The 21,862-nt window shown below is 38.1% G+C and overlaps 1 protein-coding gene across 1 annotated transcript in view; it reads right to left on the bottom strand.

Moving 5' to 3' along the window:
- The window catches only part of LOC124798024 (transportin-1), a 156,497-nt gene that overhangs the window by 62,118 nt on the left and 72,517 nt on the right, over window positions 1-21,862 (bottom strand). The window contains exon 9 of the mRNA XM_047261234.1: window positions 5,737-5,889. Coding sequence (XP_047117190.1) covers window positions 5,737-5,889 — 153 coding nt within the window. The remainder of the gene's footprint in view (window positions 1-5,736; window positions 5,890-21,862) is intronic.

Genomic DNA, 21,862 nt, shown 5'->3' with positions numbered 1-21,862 from the left:
TTTTATGACTATCCTGACTATTAAACCTAACCTACATTCTTTGGTTGCATGCATTTATGAGCTAAACTGCTGGATAGGAATGGTTCTGGGTTTCAATGAAGAAGAAGGGGACTACGACATTTTTATGCACCCTCACGGACCAGCAGAAACTTTCTTTTGGCCTAAAAAAGAAGACAGATATCCTGTTCCACCAGCCCATCTTCTATGTGTAACAGCTCCTCCAGAGGTAGCATCTCAGTTCTGCACATCATAAGATTGATGCTAATTCCCGAAAGGAAATCATCAAAACATGGAACAGAGAGAGAGAGAGAGAGAGAGAGAGAGAGAGAGAGAGAGAACGGGAATTTAAATGTAATTATTGCACATACTGCTTCATATAAACTTAATATAATACTTCAACTAAATAATTAATAAAATTTAAGGTCGTCAAAAACTTTTTATAGAAAGGATTTGTTTGAAAACGAATAATCACCAACTCATGTACCCAAACGTAAGGACACCTATTTTGTAAAATTCTCAATGCATGCATCTTATTTTAAAATACTGATATATAAAACTTGAGTTCATCTGGTGTTTTCACAGTTGTATTGACTTCAAATATTTAATTACTGTATCAAACATGTATTTTATAAAGTAAATTACAAAATTTGATTTCAATTTTATAACAAATTGTTACAACTCACAACCCCACCAATCTTTTTGCACCATTTAATGGGAAGTTTATGCTGTTTTCAAAAATATATGGTTTTATTGGGTTATCTGGATGGAGGTTTCAGCTACTCATTATTTTCTACGCCTACGTCACAATTTTGAAATTAACAATATTTTGAGTTTCACAACAGTTTTTCAATATGAATGAACATTATAAATTGGAATTTTGTAGATCTATCAGTTTCATTGTTTAATTTAGAAGAAAACAGTGAAAATTTCAAGGCTCTAGCTTCAAAACTAACAATTTTGCTTCCAATTCTGTAAAAGCACGTACACTTTAGTTACGTCTTAATTGCCCTCGGAAATACAATCAGCCTAAAACTTTAAATGGTGACAACTCAGAAACTAGTAGTTCGAATTGGATGAAACTTTGAATATTTTCTGGTCTTTATGCATACAATTCAAATATAGGTTTTCAAAAACATCTGTGACAGGTTGGTGTAGGGCCCTGGATGACTTAATAGGGAATGACCCTAAAACAAAAAGTCATGCAAAATTAGTAACTAAAATGCTGACCGCAATAATGTGGGTGAAAATAGGAAGTGATGAAAAGGAACAAATTAACTAAAATCACATGGGCAGAAATTCAAAATTAAAAAAAGAAGACTAAAAGTAAAAATGAGAGCAGACAGAAAAGTTAATTTATGATTAAAATAAAGCAGCAAAGGATTAGAAACCCAAAATTATATTTAAACCAATTAAGGAATAAAAATAGTTATTTTGATAAATATGTAGAAAATCTAGCATCCAATGGAACTCAAACCCACAACCTTCAGCATACCACCCAAAGAACTCTGCAGATACACAAACACAGCATTCCAAAAATTGGTATTTTCCAGGTTTCAGTTGCCTAGGAAATCACATGAGATTCCTTGTCAGTTACAAATAACTGCCAAATAATCCTAACTTTAACTATTTATGATAAATTAAGGTTTGAAGGCTTGAGGATGAGTATCCAGTTACTGGTCAGGCACCAATTTCCCTATTTTCAGAGATTTACTACTTAGTAATGAGTTGACCTACAGACCTCAATTGTTTATGCCACTAGTATGTAGGGCACTAAGCTGATATAACATATTAAAAGTAAGACACAATTTCATTTCTTATTAAAAATGTTGAAAGAGCAACATTCCTTCAGGGCCCTTGAAGGAACTGTGATTCAGAAGGAGACATGCAGTTAATCTTTACATTAATGTGCTAACTGGAAAACGTGTCCTATGTACCAGTTTTCATCATGTTTCACAGCCACTTACTGTCCCACTTGCAGCTGCTCCAACAAAGTGTTTTTGCAAGCTGCCATAGCAACAATGGTACCATTTGCATCTGTTGAAAATATCTTCATTAGAACCCTACTAACAGTTTTAACAAGAAAAGCATGGTGCACTGTCCTTACTGTACTCTACCCGTGTTCCAAGAAACCTTCATATGATTTCGTCCCCTGCGAAGAAACAAAGAACATTTATAAAAGCCCTGTATTTTGTGAGGTGCCCATGTGAACAGTGCAAAACATTTTTCCAATGTAATGGAGTTCCACACTCAGAAATGAAGAAGTTCAACTCACAGAGAACAGATTCATTTCAACACTTGCTTCACGTTCGCAGAGCACTGTCAACAGTAGCAGCTACTTCTGGTGTCACAGAGCACATTGTTGTTGTTGTTGTTGTGGTCTTCAGTCCTGAGACTGGTTTGATGCAGCTCTCCATGCTACTCTATCCTGTGCAAGCTTTTTCATCTCCCAGTACCTACTGCAACCTACATCCTTCTGAATCTGCTTAGTGTATTCATCTCTTGGTCTCCCTCTACGATTTTTACCCTCCACGCTGCCCTCCAATACTAAATTGGTGATCCCTTGATGCCTCAGAACATGTCCTACCAACCGATCCCTTCTTCTGGTCAAGTTGTGCCACAAACTTCTCTTCTCCCCAATCCTATTCAATACTTCCTCATTCGTTATGTGATCTACCCATCTAATCTTCAGCATTCTTCTGTAGCACCACATTTCGAAAGCTTCTATTCTCTTCTTGTCCAAACTATTTATCGTCCATGTTTCACTTCCATACATGGCTACACTCCATACGAATACTTTCAGAAATGACTTCCTGACACTTAAATCAATACTGGATGTTAACAAATTTCTCTTCTTCAGAAACGCTTTCCTTGCCATTGCCAGCCTGCATTTTATATCCTCTCTACTTCGACCATCATCAGTTATTTTGCTCCCCAAATAGCAAAACTCCTTTACTACTTTAAGTGCCTCATTTCCTAATCTAATTCCCTCAGCATCACCCGACTTAATTAGACTACATTCCATTATCCTTGTTTTGCTTTTGTTGATGTTCATCTTATATCCTCCTTTCAAGACACTGTCCATTCCATTCAACTGCTCTTCCAAGTCCTTTGCTGTCTCTGACAGAATTACAATGTCATCGGCGAACCTCAAAGTTTTTATTTCTTCTCCATGAATTTTAATACCTACTCCGAATTTTACATGTAAAAAGAACAGTTAAATACAGAAAGCAAAAGTGCTCAAAAGATGTTCACTTGACACTGTGAAACAAGACGGAGTGATGTTTTATGAAAACGGAAATTTTTCAAGACACTGTGCAGAAAACAAAGCTTATGCTTCCTTCATGGTAGATAAGGATCACATGCAGAAAAGACTTATTTTAATATATCTGGAAAAGTTGTACACAAAATACAGGATGTTAAAATGTTCTTTGTTCCTTCGCAGGAGATCAAATTGTATGTAGGTGGTGATGGAGGAGATGGAGGAGGAGGAGGAGGAGATTAGTGTTAAACATCCTATCGACAACAAGGTCATTAGAGACGGAGTACAAGTACAGATTAGGGAAAGATAGGAAGGAAATCGGCTGTGCCCTTTCAAAGGAATCATTCCGAATTTGTCTGAAGTGATTTAGAGAAATCATGGGAAACCTACATCAGGATGGCCGGACGTGGGTTTGAACGTTGTATGTAGGTTTCTTGGAACAGAGCAACATGATTGCACAATGCACTTCTAGTCACTGCTATTAACACATTTCTAATTAAAAGATTTTCAACAGGTGCGAATGGGGCCACTGCTGCTATAGCAGCTACCAAAAATGCGAGGAGCAGGAAGTGGCTTTCATACACAGTTAAAACCAGTACATAGGACACATTTCACAGTTATACCTTGAATTTAGAGATTTTGAAATTAACTGCACGTCATCTTCCAGGCCCCGTAGTATAGATGCTTTTTGGGTCCCTTCCTCCAACAGTAAGTAAGGTGTATGTCCCATCATCATAAAGTCACAGTGCATGGTACAACTTGACAATATGTGCTATGAAAAGATCGCATCTCATACATTGAAGTGAATTATTTCATTCTTTGATCAAGATGTGAAGGAAAACAATGTTATATTGAGATGGTGCACACAGCCACATCTCATCACACAAAACACTGATTTGAGTAATGAAACAGGCCAAGAGCCATTTATTTGCCAATGTATAATATTTAACTACGCATTGTAATGATGTATTTTGATGATTTACAAGGAGAAATCAATCCAGCGCCACTGACGCACCTAAGAGACTATAGACTAATTCAGCACCCATGTAGAAACAGTGATATTAAAGACAGACTCTGAAGACATTTGAATATTATAAAAAACAAGTGCGCAACCCATCATCCACTGCCGGATGATATCACACTTTTAATCTCCTGTATAATACGGACGCACCATTACATAGGTGTCATTATAAGATTTGTAATTTGTTTAAGTCTATTGAGAAATACTGTTATTTTGTTGCATGTGAGACTAGTATGTGTGAAAAACACACAGTGGTTAATGAATGGACATTTCTAAGTGATTTATACTTTTATGGACATAACAAACAACTCAGGCTCTGTCACTGTTATTGACGTAAGTGTTAGCATGTTATGTGTGTTTCAAACCCAAGCTCATAATTATAATGTCAGTTACTCTAAATTTGTGTTTGCTTTAGTTGTTTGACAACCTTAATCATTTACTTTCTATGTGCCAAGTTTTTTTTTTCTTTTTTTCTTCAAGGGTCCAACCCTATCCAAAGTGTCATTGTGTGGACAGAACAATTGAGCCCAACATTAACATACTACTTTCTCTCCCCCCCTTGTAATATTTTTCAAACTCTTGTTGTAAACTGGCCCTTAGGTACATTTTCAGTGTGAGTGACATCCGGGAATTTCTTAGCAAACTTCACTTCTCAAATCCTACATCGCTTGCATAAAGCCTCGCTGTTCCACAACGGTACGCAGCACTTTCTAAACGGGAAAGGGAGCCACACAAGTATATGCTGCTTCCCCTTCTCAATCAGATGCTTATTAATAATAATATTTTCTTACATCAGAATATGCAAGGCAGAAGACTTTTTAAAAATACCATTTCTTTCTTTGTATTTGAATTTGTTCATGAAACTGTTCTATGCACAATTTACATCTATGTACACTGGTATGTGTGCAAAACATTGTTAATGTCTCATTACTGCTTGCATCTTTTCTTTTCTTTCACTGAAGTTGACTTTTTAATTTACAGTGTCAGAATAAGGATACATTACCATGTTTGTTCACCCAAGCTGTGTCTCAACTCTTTATGCTGAAAAGACATTTATAGTCAAATACAATATATACATTATGAAAATGACTTAACTGATTTCAGCTCACCTGTTCACAGTTCTGACCTACAGGCCAACCACAAATTTCATTTTATTCTTTGCAAACAAATAAAGTGATTCAAGATATACTCTCTGCATCTAAGACTGCTATCAGATGTGTAAACATTTCAGTACAAACTAAAGTTAAGATTCAATTGTCTTCATATTTGCATGTGTTTGGACTGTAATAACTATTATACCATCAAATCAATAAGACTTTTCTTGTGAACAGACAAAGAGATCTTGACATGCACATGACTGCTAGGTGTTTTTTCCTCCAATCAGAGAAAAAGAAAGAGAGAGAGAGAGAGAGAGAGAGAGAGAGAGAGAGAGAGAGAGATATCAAGGTTTCTGTACCTTCAGCAATGGCACCTAGAGCAAGTATTCCCGATTCTTTTATTTCCCATTCTTGATGAAATAGTGTCTCCTTCAATATAGGTACCAGAACAGGTAACAGTTCCTCTCGGAATACATTTGCCAGGACATCCAATGCTGCAGCACTGCATTTCCCTGTGAAAATAATTTTTTTTTGGTCTTAGTCATATTTGTTGGAGTGTAACTTTCATACACACAGCAATGCAACAAACGCTACAATCTATTTTCTTCTGGTCACATTAGTGCAACAGACATACACAAAAGAGAATATGATGCATATTACTCGCACACTGTAAAGGAACAAGATTTAACTTCTGATGTAATCTACACTCCTGGAAATTGAAATAAGAACACCGTGAATTCATTGTCCCAGGAAGGGGAAACTTTATTGACACATTCCTGGGGTCAGATACATCACATGATCACACTGACAGAACCACAGGCACATAGACACAGGCAACAGAGCATGCACAATGTCGGCACTAGTACAGTGTACATCCACCTTTCGCAGTAATGCAGGCTGCTATTCTCCCATGGAGACGATCGTAGAGATGCTGGAAGTAGTCCTGTGGAACGGCTTGCCTTGCCATTTCCACCTGGCACCTCAGCTGGACCAGCGTTCGTGCTGGACGTGCAGACCGCGTGAGACGACGCTTCATCCAGTCCCAAACATGCTCAATGGGGGGAAAGATCCGGAGATCTTGCTGGCCAGGGTAGTTGACTTACACCTTCTAGAGCACGTTGGGTGGCACGGGATACATGCGGACGTGCATTGTCCTGCTGGAACAGCAAGTTTCCTTGCCGGTCTAGGAATGGTAGAACGATGGGTTCGACGATGGTTTGGATGTACCGTGCACTATTCAGTGTTCTCTCGACGATCACCAGTGGTGTACGGCCAGTGTAGGAGATCGCTCCCCACACCATGATGCCGGGTGTTGGCCCTGTGTGCCTCGGTCGTATGCAGTCCTGATTGTGGCGCTCACCTGCACGGCGCCAAACACGCAAACGACCATCATTGGCACCAAGGCAGAAGCGACTCTCATCGCTGAAGACGACACGTCTCCATTCGTCCCTCCATTCACGCCTGTCGCGACACCACTGGAGGCGGGCTGCACAATGTTGGGGCGTGAGCAGAAGACGGCCTAATGGGGTGCGGGACCGTAGCCCAGCTTCATGGAGACGGTTGCGAATGGTCCTCGCCGATACCCCAGGAGCAACAGTGTCCCTAATTTGCTGGGAAGTGGCGGTGCGGTCCCCTACGGCACTGCGTAGGATCCTACGGTCTTGGCGTGCATCCGTGCGTCGCTGCGGTCCGGTCCCAGGTCGACGGGCACGTGCACCTTCCGCCGACCACTGGCGACAACATCGATGTACTGTGGAGACCTCACGCCCCACGTGTTGAGCAATTCGGCGGTACGTCCACCCGGCCTCCCGCATGCCCACTATACGCCCTTGCTCAAAGTCCGTCAACTGCACATACGGTTCACGTCCACGCTGTCGCGGCATGCTACCAGTGTTAAAGACTGCGATGGAGCTCCGTATGCCACGGCAAACTGGCTGACACTGACGGCGGTGGTGCACAAATGCTGCGCAGCTAGCGCCATTCGACGGCCAACACCGCGGTTCCTGGTGTGTCCGCTGTGCCGTGCGTGTGATCATTGCTTGTACAGCCCTCTCGCAGTGTCCGGAGCAAGTATGGTGGGTCTGACACACCGGTGTCAATGTGTTCTTTTTTCCATTTCCAGGAGTGTATTTTACTTCAAGAATTCCATAACTGATGTATAAATCTACTTTTGGTATACTAATATTTGTTTATGAAATGGAAAATATTTATTGAATACAGCATAAAAGAAGGTATGTTAACGTGATTATGAAGTATGTATCAAGCAGTAGATTTATATCAATATCGGTGTCCTGTTGATTAGAGATCGAAAATAGAGAGAGTACAAGTCTAATATTGCAGGTTGCATACTTTAAAAATCAAAGTGCTGCTGTATCATCAGTGCTAACAGGCTTCTTCATTCCCCCTGCATTCACTTCATACTTGTCAACTGGTTCTCTCTTACTGAAGCATGCGGGAGTGTAAGGTTAATTATGACTTCTTGTTAGTACAGAAGATGATACACAGTCTCACTGCGGTGAAGTAAGGTGAAATGACTGACTGTCGGGATCAGATGGCCTAACGAAGTGGTGTCTTGAGACTGCAGAGGGTGTAATAAGAAAATAAATCATTGATGCCAGTGTACACAATCAAAAATGTGTTCCATTAGAGGAGTGATGTCCAAACTAAGTTTCAAGCTAGAGTCCAAGCTTCAGATGAAAAACACACAAATGTCGACTAATGCAAACAAAGTTGTTGTATTCTTGTTTATCCTACCTCCACCAGGAATCAAACTAAAATCGGGCATAGAGCAGCATCACCATTATATCCCTGTGACCGAAAAGTGTGCTATTTCTGTGTTCTTTTGTGCAAGGCAAACTTGTGTTTGTGGGCATATTTTACTGCTTAGGCTATCATTTCTTTCTGTACATATTTTAAAGACTGCTTTACTTTTACACACACACAAACACACACACACAGTGAGTGTGGATTCAAAAGTAACTGTATACTCATTGTAAGTGTACAGTATGCATCAAAATATGAGTAAAATGTTAAATCAAGTTTTGTCCAAAATAGCTTTATTTTAGAGTTATGCAACAGACAGGGATCATAAGTACAACATACACAACACAAAACTAATTCTTCTCAAAAAGCAGCGACATGAAGAGACTTCTAAATTCAACAGAACTATGTACTGTATATTTATCCCAAGACATGGTCAAAGTGATGTTCATCTACCTGAAGTCAGTGACATGCTCAACATATTTCCACTGTCTGAATGTTGTGGGCACCATTCATCTCATTCTGCACAGTCATTTTCAATTCGATGCTGTAGTTGTGCTACATTCCCAACTGCAACACCAAACACGAGCTCCTCGAGATGGCCTAAGACTAGAAGTCCAGGGGGTTAAGATTCGGAGATCTGGTAGGCCAAGCTACTGGTCCTGCACGATCTACCCGCTCACTGGGGAAATCACCGCCGAGATACTCTCTTACCTCCAGACTGAAGGGTGCAGGGACACAGCCATGTATGAACTATAAGCTGCTTTGTGTAGTGAGTCTAACATCATGAACTACAGCGCCTAATTGATGTTCCAAAAACTGTAGACACACTGCCAGTCAGGTGCTGATGAATAACATGTGGTATGAATAACCGACTATTATACCAATCAAATGTTCACAGGAAAATGATATTGATATCTTCATACTGTAGTTCTGCAAGGATTCTCATACACCAACATGGGTACGTAATAAGTGTTTCTGATACCTAAGTGTTTCTCTGATACCTGTACAGTTAAAAAGGCTTTCATCCATAAACAGTAGCAGCTGAACAGTGGATCAGCACTATGGCACTCAAGGAAGAAGGCAGGAAGTGTGTGTGTGTGTGTGTGTGTGTGTGTGTGTGTGTGTGTGTGTGTGTGTGTGTGGTGGTGGTGGTGGTGGTGGTGGGGGGGGGGGGGAATTAGTGTTTAATGTCTGTTGATAACGAGGTCATTACAGACTGAGCACAAGATCAGATTAGGGAGGGATGGAGAAGGAAAGCAACCATGCTCTTTCGGAGGAACCACTCTGGCATCTGCCTTAAGTGATTTAAGAATACCACGGAAAATCTAAATCAAGATGGCAGGATATGAGCCAACCGTCGTCGTCCTGAATGTGAGTCCTGTGAGCTAACCACTGCAGTAACCCATTCCGTGGTCTGATGGTCGAGTAACCACTGACAGAAACTCTGAGGTCCAGAAGTAATATATGGGTGTCAGCCCCTGTACCTTCTGTAGGTGAAATGGGTGGAATTACTATCTCCGAAGCGGGCACATTCAGCCGACAGAGGAACCCATACTTTGGCACTCATATGGTAGTTACTTATGGTTAGACCATATTCCAATTCCAGGATGTTCTCAACAACCACCCCATCCAGCTGAAGCCGATCTAGCCATGGCGCGCTACCTTAAATTCCAGTCCATAGCCGTTGAAGTCTGATGGTTTCGTACTCTTCTGTTTGGAAACAATTTCATATACCGTTGTCTAGCAGCTGCTGCATTGCATTCTGCTGCACTGTAAAGGAGGTGCATATCCGCTGTAGCACGACAGGGCGTTTTACCAAGTACTTTGCTCCACTATTAATATTCATACCAGGAGAAGGTGCATATCCATTGTAGCACAACAGGCAGTTTTATCGAATACTCTGCTACACTGTTAATATTCATACTGGGAGGAAATGCATATCCACTGTAAGGTAACAGGGCGTTCGATCAATACCCCTGCTCCACTATTAATATTCGTACTGGCAAAAGACGAGCGTGTTAGCTGATAATGGTAAGTATTGTAGTAAAAAGGAGCAGATACTGTGTGCCCCAGTCTGTTTTTGCGATAGAGGGTGCGCGAGCAGTAAGAACAGCAGCAATGGTGAGTCTTCAAGGGATAAGCACCATCAATTTGCTGCACATGGATATAGATACCCTTTGACACTCTGAATTGGTGATGTCATGGGTGGCTTGGAGAAGAGGGCCATCAACAATGTCAACAAGGACCCAAAACAAATGAATAAGTTTTTGATGTAAAATGATGGAACTTTGATGTACGGCATACGCGTCTGTGGGACTATTTCGGGTTGTAATTAAGCGGATCTGTCTTTGTGAGAGTGGAAGAATTTAAAATACAGAAAAGTGACGTTTATTTAGTTGCTTGAAGAAATCATCATGATCTCAAATCTCAGCATCACCCTGCACGATATCAAAGTCCAGCAGAAGAGAGTGAGTTCGTACACAGCTGTGGGACAGAGTAGCTTGACCACCAGAAAAGTTCATAAATGTAACCGTACATAATCAAGAATAATATGAAAGTGAGTGACAGATACGACACGGTGAAACATACCAAGCACAAGCAGCAGCTGAAATACACCACTGTCTGGATTTATAACATTATATAACCAGCAACTTCCTTTTTTTCCCATCGTATGTGGAGACAAATCAGCGAAACAAAGCAGGGATACTGAGGAGATCAACAATTTATTGGATAAATTTCAAAGATTTTGACATAACATCAAGAAGATTGTATTTTTTGCCCTTAGCAACTATACAACAGCAACAGTCTCCCTTTTTTATTATTATTAACCAAATTCATTCAAAAACGTTACCTGGATGTCTGAAATTTAGTTTCACATAGAAAGGAGTAATACATTGTGGGTATAAGAAACACTCAGCAACAAATTACGATGACGTACATACATTTGTGACACACACACCATTACAGGAGAGTTTGGGAACAAGATACCCAATGTTATTGCAGATAGCAGACAATGCATCATCAATCATCACATAGTCATTGACTACAAGCAGCATTGCAAGTTAAATGGCAGTTGCAGCAGCAGCAGCAGCCAAAAACAACTGTGCAGACGTTGACATTGCATTGGCAACTTGCATATACCTTTGATACAGCAAAAGTTGGTGAGAAGAATAAATTACTTTTAGTATCCTATAAAATACCTGATTCATGTAATTGAATGTAGATAGTAATAGTATATTAGGAATTAAGTATATTGCTACACATCAACTACTGAACTATTGTATAGACGTCTCAGCTGTAATTTTGCATGTAAAAACAGGCAAACTGATATGGGAAAGGTGGATATAACAACTTCAGCTTAAATCTGTAGAAGAAAAGAGTATGATAGAGAATAATAATAGAAAATTAATGGATTAGAGTAAGACTGTTGGAAGCTAACAACAATAAAATTGTACAAAGTAATAAAATATTACTTGACAATATTAATAATAAGACTAAGGATAATATTATTGGACATGAATAACAGTGTTGGAGGAAATTCTTAGAACTTGATTCACGTCTAAGCTCACAGTACATGGAAGTAAATTAACAGAATTAGAATGCAAAGTTAATGTGTTAAACAGAAAATCTACTATCTTAAGTATATTCAGTAGTTTCTAACGAGTTCCAGGAATATTTTTAAGATTTAAATCAAAACTAAGTTAGAACACACCGAAATTTCAAACATGAAGAAATGAGAAGAGGCATCAGAACAAGATAGGATGTCAAGCTGACAATCTACCTTAACTAGTTTGGAAGAAAGGTTACAAGCATTTGTTGAACAAAAATTACAATATACAGTTGAATCAAGTAAATGTAAGATAACTTCTATGGATGACAATGTTAACCATCAACAGGAATTTCAAAAGATATGGCACATATTAGGAGAAACTCTGAAGGCAATGGTAAGTAGACAAGTAATATAGGTGTCTCTAAAGATATTTCGAGAGAGTTGCAAATTGCAAGTGGGTTAAATTTGTCAGACCAATTTCCTAAATTTAAGTCGGAGATGGAGGGTCACCTGATATACTTTTTAAGAATATTCTCACAATCATTACTGAGTAGGTGGGATAACCTCAAGAAAATTTATTTTGCATTAAGTTATTTAAACGGATATGCAGTGGCACAGGGTAAGGCCCACTTGGCAAGATTTACAAGACAGTTTGAAGCAAAAAAGTACTGCTGTTCAAGCACACAGGAAAAATTACCAGAATATTAGCTCCAAAACATTACAATAGTTCTTGGGGTACTTATAAGAGGTAAATTGAGTGCCATCTTACAACAGCTAAATATTTAGATTATCCATTACACCAATCACCTCTGATAAAGGCATTAATGGGATGGCTATAACACTATGTACAATAAGGGATATGGTATAGAGGATGGACTAACATTAATGATTTTCTCACTTCATAGATGGATTAGATATGCTAAACACAGAAAGAAATGAGAGTTTTCATAACAGTGAACAAAAATGATAAATCTTTCTTGAGCCATTTGCAAAGTAAAGAGAAGCTAATTAGAGGACAGTACACAACAATCTAAATAAGACAACAACCCATGACAAGAAACATGATAATTCACAAGTTTTTGTATCCCATAATACATCTAGCACAAACACTAATCCTAAGAATGGGGACATAACCAGTCCTAGTACAAATATAGTTCAGAATAATTGTCCAAAATCCAGGATGAAACCAATCAGTATTCGACCTTACATAGAAACATTTGTTGCTTATAATCATGTAATGCTTACGACAGGATGGTTGTCAGAAGGAAATTGTACAAAAACCTATAGTAGTGGGGAAGTAGCACACACAAACGTAGAAATTTATATCGATTCAGAAGAATTAGTGACTGTGTGTGAAAAGGATTTCCTATTTTACCAGTAATGTGTGTGTACAGTAGGAATTACTGGCACAATTGCTTAAACAAGAAACCTGAACAATTATAAATGTAGGACCATTCTTTTTTATACAGACATTACTTTTAGTGCTTAGCATAAATATGCAAATATTATTACATGTAGAACTGCTGGATAAGTACAAAGTGACTTTGGATACTTTTACAACATCATTAAAGTGTAATTTAGATTATTATAATATTGCATTATCTTTTAAACCAAATCCATTAGTAAGCAACGAAAACCAATTATTAACGTAGCTGCGTTTAGTGGCTAATGCCAAAACATTAGAAGAAGACAGTACAACAGCTTTACATCAACTGTCTCCTGCGAACATACACCAACTGATTTATCAACAGAACAATAAAAGGATGATTTATATCAAAATATATGTACTTGTGCGGCAGTTTTTACAGACAAATGAGGCATTATGGGTGACTATATATGTAGTTTTAAGATAAAAAAAGAACCATTCTCTTGCAAACCTTATCTAGCACCTTGTAAGTTTAAAAACAGTGGTACAAGAAGAAATCGGCAAAATGATAGACAACCAAGTAATAGAACACAGTGTTTACAGTGATCCATTACCAGTGGATTAGCCAGTTTCAGGCAGTGTGTGACTCATGTTGGACACACAAACATTACATAGATGCACAGAAACTGAATGCGATTTGGTCTACAAGTATAAGAGTTATTGGCAAAGTTCAAACAAGTCAAATACTTTAGCTCAATGGATCTGATGAACTGCTACTGGTAGGTAAGATTAAATTAAGATTCTGAACAGCATACAGCATTTTTATGCAATTGGGAGTCTTATCAACTTAAAGTGTTATCTTTCGAACTAAATATTTCTATTCCAGTATTTACTGGAGCGCTTTATCAAGCTCTGGGAAGAGAACTGTTACAAGAACTTTTAATTTGGGTAGACAGTGTTTTATTAGTACACAAGACTTGAGAGGAACACTGTGCTTTATTAACAAAGTATTCACAAAAATTCTATGAAAAATGAATAACTATTAAATTAGCAAAGTAACATTTAGGTTGCGAAGATAAAGTTTCTGGAACACCTAGTGTGAACAAATTGTATAAAACCAGGCTTGGACTGAATAAAAGCTGTTAAGGATTATCCAAAACCACATAATGTAAAACAGTTACATTCATTTTTGGGACTAGCAGGATCCTATTATAGATATGTACACGGACAAGAAATGAATGATCTATGTTTACTTACATTACTCGAGACCTGCACTACAAACAAGAGGGAATTATTAGCTGTCATTTGGAGTACACAGAAATGTGGAACACTTATTTGGCATTCACACTTAGTGGTACACACTGATCATCAAAGCGCTTAACTTCTTAATGGAAAGCAGATGCACATGCGTTTGATAAGATGGGTATTGTTTCTTCAACGGTTAACCACAAACATAACATGTATAAAGGGTTTTACAAATCAAGTTCCAGATGCCTTGCCAAGGTTACCTCTGGGTATGAAAGGTACAAAAAGAACTAAAGCACCTGGAGTAGCCTTTTTAATTAATTTCTTAAGTTTAAGCTATACAAAGAATAAAGCAAAAAACTTAGGGCAGATAAGACAAGGATTAGGGGAGGACGACTATTTTAAAAGTAAACTTCAACACTGTGAATCAGAATCATTATTATCATTAGAACAACACCTATGGCACTTGTGAATGAAATGTTATTCTGGAGAACAAATGCACACATGCAAAATCGGAAGCTATCCACTCAGATCCAGTTACTATGGTTCACACTTAAAGGCTTTGGTCACTTTGGTACATGTAAATGTGGAAAACATATGAAAAAGTTTTACTGGAGATGCCAAAACTGTCAAAAAGCTGAGGAGGATAACAGTAGCATTAATTACAGAATTTATCCTATTTTACTGAAGAGTTCACATGACTTAAAAATGGCATCGGATTTTTACAGCCCTTCAGAGGTGGTTGGGGGAGGTGTAACATATTTACATTATTTTACGATGTTGGTCAAAATGTATCACACTATATTCGATTAAGCATACAAACACAGGTACAGTGATTAACTGTACGAGTAATTACTTTGCGGATGTTGGGAAAATGAAAAAGACTTAACTGACAATGGTACACAATTTACAAGTAAAAATTTTAAGAAGTTCTTAAGCTTGGTACGACGTACATACTATATCAAAGCATAGCCCAAAACCGAACCCATATGAATGTATTATGAAGGAAATTTGAAGGTTGTACAGGAAATGTTGCCCTACCAAACATACCACTTGGGCACAAATGATACCGGCATTTCACGTTATATGTAATGAGTTACCACATCTATCTACAGGTTTATACCCAGTGGAAGTAATGAAGCATAAATTTATTGGTAAGTCCTTGCTTAAATTATTTAAATGACTAAACAACAATACGATACGAAGAGATAAGAAGAGAAAATTTAGGAGATGTAGTAAGGAATCAGTTACAGCAAACAGCTGAAAAACCATTCGCAAAATATATTGAGAAGAGGAGTTTGTGGCACAGCTTGACTAGAAGAAGGGATCAGTTGGTAGGACATATTCTGAGGCATCAAGGGATCACCAATTTAGTACTGGAGGGCAGCATGGAGGGTAAAAATCGTAGAGGGAGACCAAGAGATGAATACACTAAACAGATTCAGAAGGATGTAGGTTGCAGTAGGTACTGGGAGATGAAGAAGCTTGCACAGGATAGAGTAGCATGGAGAGCTGCATCAAACCAGTCTCAGAACTGAAGACAACAACAACACAACAATGAGAATGCTGAAATTTAATACAGATGACTAAGTATTAGTCAAAGAAGTACACCACAGTTCTAATGTACAGAAGGAAACAATTTTTTTCCTTATTACAGTGACCCACATAAAAACGAAGTATACCTCATCCAAAAGCTGTTTTCTTGGTTGATCCAATAACAGTCAAGAAAAAGCACTATACAGCATAGATATGCTGAAGATTTATAAACCACTACTTTGTTAAAAGTAAAGTAAAGTCAGCAAAATCCGATGTTATTTCTGTTATGCAATATTATAAACAAACCATAAAACGAAATGAACTGTTAATAGTCATCTGTTAAATGCATGTAAGATATAATATCATTGATGTCAAGCTACATCATCATTAAAAAATCAGAGATATAGTTAATATAATGATTAGTTGCCATATCTTTAGACAATGGTTACCACATGAATCAAATAAATTGAAGACTAATTACAAGAAAGATGTTTTTTGGAAGAAAATTTATGCATATGGTGGAAAAAACATGGACATTAGACCCAACTTGAGACAAGAACAATTTACACTTGACAAATTACGGTTTACTTTTTGTGTTGGATCACTCACTCCAGGTAAACAATAGGGGTTTGTTGTAGTCAAGTTTCGGAGCCTGTATGGTGAAGCCGAAACAAGTTGTTCTGTTGGGCATGTTAACACTCTTCATCTTCAGGCATTTCGATGAAGAATTGAGAACTTAAGCAGGTGGGGATCTTTCCTTTTTTTTTGGGGTGGGTGGGGTGGGAAATCTGTCTCTGGGTTCTGTCATCTTTTCTTCTTCAACTTCAACAAATCCATTTTGTTCCTTTACTTTTTTCTCCTTTAGGAGGTCCGGTTTTATTTTTGTCTTTCCATAAGCAATGGCCCCACTGTGGAACCTTTGTCATGTATGTTTACTTTGACCCTGTTTTCACAATATTGCTCTACTCTTGTGAGACATAAGATGTTGAGAACTACAGCAAGTAATTTAAGTGAACACAGATTTAGGCATATCAAAGCTTTTCAGGAGAACAGGCAGGCACAAAGCAGAATATGCATGGATGCTGACATGCCAAACACACAATACTGTATAACAGTTATGAGTACCTGGATTTGCTTTGAATATAAGTAGGTAACTAGAGTAAATGGATTGTAACATATGAAACTACAAAGAGTCTAGGTTGATATCTGAAGGAATCTCTTCTAACTGATATAAGGGAGGAAAAACAGGAGAAAAGATAACAAGGTGCTCTACTATTGCTTTAAAATAAAAAGGAAAGAAAACATGTGTTAAGAGAATGTACAAATAAAAAGGCAGGCAGAAAGATCCATGAAAAGAGACTGATCTAGGCTGTAGGTCAGGTACATTTGGGAAAAAAACGGCCTGTACCATACATCAGTAGGGAATTTGTATGAGGCACTTTCACATGATTAAAAGTAAGGTTGCACAGTGTCTACCCACAGAAGGGGGTCAGCAATTATGCAATGTCACCTTTTAAAGGATTGGAGTGACAACTGATCATGCCAAAGAACAGGTTGCCCAGCTAGTTAGGCTAGATAATTTTCCTAATTACAGGGCATGGGAACCTTTTACATCTGCATGTATATTAACACACAAATATTTGAAATTTGGATGTGCCCTTGGAACTAAAGGAGGTACACTCAATTTAGGATTCCTCTGAAACAGGAAATAGTAATGAAAGTATGTAAAAGAGAATATAAAACCAAGTCTTAAGAATCAGTTAAGTTAAAGAAAATCTATCTCTTAAATGAGATAAAGTACTAAGAGAGCAAATTTTACCCATCTACTGAGATAAGTTAAGCAATTTCAAAGAAACAAGTGTAAACGCATTGCACAAGTAAAACAGTCATGACATGGTGCAAGGCTTAAATATGCCATGATACTTATAATGATCAATCAAACAATGGAAAATCCAGGATGGAATAACAACTATATTACCACACAGCAGATACTTGTTTGAAGATATTTTTGTTTTGTCTATCTGTGGCTCAGCATTTCTGCTTTATAGTGAGCTATCCTTTTCATAATACTGTCATCATAATGAACAATGTATGTTTTTTCTAAATATTTTTTTAAAAGTATGATGAATTATGGAGTAAGAATCAGTAATGTGATTATAAATGAAATACATCTAGAGTAAACAAAATAGATCAATATGAATAGGTAATTTGGCATGATATTTTGAGTGCAGGGATATTTAGTGTAATGAGGCTTTCATCAAAAACCCTGCTCACTATCAATATTCGTACCCGCTCAAGATTATTGTGGTAGATGATAAAGTAGTGTAGGAAAAAGCAGTATATACTGTGTTCCAATCTGTGTTTGTACAGAGGGTGAGTAAACAGTTAAGAAAGAGAGCAGCGGCAAGTCATCAGGAGATAAGCACCACTCACTCGCTGCACAGGGATATAGATATGCTTTGACAGTGAGTTGGTGGTGTCGTGGATGGGTTGGAGAAGAGGATCACCAAAATTGTGTTGAAGATTTAGGCTATTTCAAGCTGTAATTAAGGGGCTCTGCCATTGCAAGAGAAGAAGAATTAGTTCAAAGTTTATTTCATAGCTTGAAATAGTAGTCATGATCTCATTTCAGCATCATCCTGCAACAGATCAAAGTCCAGAAGAAGAAGTTCATATTATCTACGAACATCTATATTCTGCAAACCACCTTTAACTACATGGCAGAGGGTACATCTCATTGTATTAGTTTTTGGGTGTCTTCTCATTCCATTCACTTATGGAGTGCAGGAAGAACGATTGATTGAAAGCCTCTTTTGTGTGTGTGTGTGTGTGTGTGTGTGTGTGTGTGTGTGTGTGTGTGTGTGTGTGTGCGCTGTAATTATTCTAATCTTATCCTCATAATTCCTGTGAGAGATACATTGGGGATTGCAATATATTCTTGGAGTAATCATTTAAAGGTGGTTCTTGAAACTTTGGTAATAGACTTTCTCAGGATAGTTCACACCTATTTATGGGAGTCTTCCAGTTCAGTTCAACATCCCTGTGACACACTCCTATGGATTAAACAAGCCTGTGACCAATCATGCTGCCCTTCTCTGTATGTTCACTATCCCCTGCTAGTCTATGGTATGGGCCCCACACACTAGAGCAATATTCTAGAACCAGTTGCACAAATTATTTGCAAGTAATTTCCTTTGCAGACTGACTGCACTTCTCCAGTATTTTACCAGTGAACCAAAGTTTACCACCTACATTACCAATGACTGAGGCTATGTGATCATTCCATTTCACATTCTTACGAAGTGTTACACCCAGGTATTTGTACGACTTAGCTGATTGCAACAATGCCTCATTGGTATTATAGTCTTAGGATACTACATTTTGTTTTTTTGTCTTTCTGAAGGGCACAATTTTACACTTATGAACATTTAAAGCAAGTTGCCAATCTTTTTACCACTTTGAAATCTTTTCAAGATCTGAATAAATATTTATGCAGTTTTAAGATCTGAATGAATATTTATGCAGTTTCTTTCAGACAGTACTTCATTACAGACAACTGCATCATCTGCAAAAATTGTGAGATTACTGTTCATATTGTCTGCAAGGTCATTAACATGCAACATGAACAGCAAGGGCCCCAACACTTTTCCCTGGGGAATACCTGAACTTACTTCTTACATCTGACCATGATTCTCTGTCCAAGATAACATGCTTGTTCCTCCCTACCAAAAGGTCCTCAATCCAGTCACAAATTTCAATTGATACCCCATATGATCATACTTTTGGCAATAAGCGTAGGTGTGACACCTAGTCAAATGTTTTTCGGAAATTACCAAATACTGCGTCTACCTGACTGCCTTGATATGGTGGTGGTGGTGGTGGGACAGGACTGTATATGATCAAGAATAACACAAAGGTGAGCAATATATCCAATACGGTAAACTGTAGGAAGCGCAAGAAGTCTGTCACTATTTGGTTTTATAACATTATATTATACAACCAACCATCATCCCCCCCCCCCCCAATACCAAATATTCACTGAATAAACCATCATACTGCATCGAATTACTGTAGTCTATGAACTACTGACCACTGACTACAAATGTAGGTAGAACGGTGCCATAAAATACAACGGACCCCACCAAAAGCAAGTAAGCTAAGGCATTTCATACCAGAATCAACTGAGCAGTGTAAGGGGGCGGTCTACAAAGCAACATTAGTTGTTATGCAGTTAACACAACATACCAAAACCCTGTCTGGCTCATGATTTAATGCCTTCTATAAATTACATTATGCACTGTAACTTTGAATAAAACAATTTCAGACAAAACTAAAACACTTTACTCTTATTCGGATACATCATACATACATTTCATTACATCCGTTAAGTGTGTACAGTTACTTTTGAATCACCCAGTATAAATATACACCTAAATCAAAGTACGTATACACAGAATATTCACTGTTAACTCATCAGTCATTATAATGGTATGGTGTGCAGGGGTAGCCACATGGTCTGAGGTGTCTTGTCGTGCTCCGCGCGGCTCCCACTGTCAGAGGTTCAAATTCTCCCTTGGGCGCGCGCATGCTCCTTCCTCTCTCTCTCTCTCTCTCTCTCTCTCTCTCTCTCTCTCTCTCTCTCTCTCTGTGTGTGTGTGTGTGTGTGTGTGTGTGTGTGTGTGTGTGTGTGTGTGCGCGCGCGCGCTCTGTTTTCCGAGCAACTAGAGTCCACTTGTATTCGACGACATATGCAAGTGACACGTGGGCAATGACTAACGAGTTGGGTCTATGAGCACAAGGTGACTGCAAATTTGGAGATGATGTTATTGGATTCGCTGTTGAGTTTACAGAGCTCATTTCTAGTCTTTAGTGTTGAACTTTTCAAAAAAAAAAAAAAAAAAAAAAAAAAAAAAAAAAAAAAAAAAAAAAAAAAAAAAAAACCACCACACAACTTTTCAGGTAAATTCCACAACGGAATAATTACCGTATTTTACGGACTGTAAGATGCTACAGACTAAGACACATCTTAATTTTTAATCAAAGCCAGACTAAAACAATTCTTAGTTTATAAAACTGAACTGACATTTAAAATCCCTGAAAATTGTCATCTGAACTTTCTTCCTCTTTGTTGTCACTGTTGTCATCTACAAACAAAAGACGGTCTTCACTGCCACCGAGAGCGTTACTTCTGCTGCACTTTTCGAAAGATTTCACAATGCCTTCTTTCACTCTAGACCACTGTTTTTTATCCACTGACACACTTGTTTGATTGTTGCTTTCATCCATCACCATTTTGTGACATTCCTCTCTCTTATACACATTAAATGGTTTATTTATTGAGACATCAAGAGGTTGCAATTGTGAAGTAATTCCTCCCACAGTAACAGCAAGTTCTGTATTTCCCTGTCTCAATTTTTCTTTCACAGAATTTTTCAAATGACTACTAAACTGATCTAGTACAAGAAGAGAATTCATCTTCAATGAAGCACTTTTCCTTCTCTCCCACACTCTGTTAATCCATAACTTCATACCAGCCTCGTCCATCCAACCCTCGTCATGTACATGAATACCACCTGGTGGTTTTTCAGAAGGTTTTGGCATTGTTATGTACTGGAAAACGATCACTGGTTTAAATTTAGTACCATCAGCGCAACAAGAAAGGACAACAGTGTAGTGCATTTTTCCATGTCCCCTTGTTTTTATAGTTACAGTTTTCGCACCTTTCATGGTAACGGTCCTGTTACTCAGTGCATCAAATGTCAGAGGAATTTTGTCAACATTTGCTTTTAGGCTTAGTTTGACAATGGTTCTTTCGATGTTGAATAATAAAGTGGTGGAAAGATAATACTTTCTCTTCAAACTCTTATGGCATTTTCTGATATATTTTGGTTTTGGTTTACATGCTAAGTCAAAGACACTTCATAAACCTGTAGCACCAACCAACTCCACCCCTAAAGCCTGTTAAATTCCACTGTAGCATTAGCTTATGAGCATTTATTTGAATCTTTTTTGTATTAATTCCAAT

Source organism: Schistocerca piceifrons, chromosome 5 (assembly GCF_021461385.2).
Source record: "Schistocerca piceifrons isolate TAMUIC-IGC-003096 chromosome 5, iqSchPice1.1, whole genome shotgun sequence".
NCBI classification, from domain to species: Eukaryota; Metazoa; Arthropoda; class Insecta; order Orthoptera; family Acrididae; genus Schistocerca; species Schistocerca piceifrons.
Note: the sequence above shows the minus strand (reverse complement) of the source record. Positions and strands in the feature narration are given on the sequence as shown.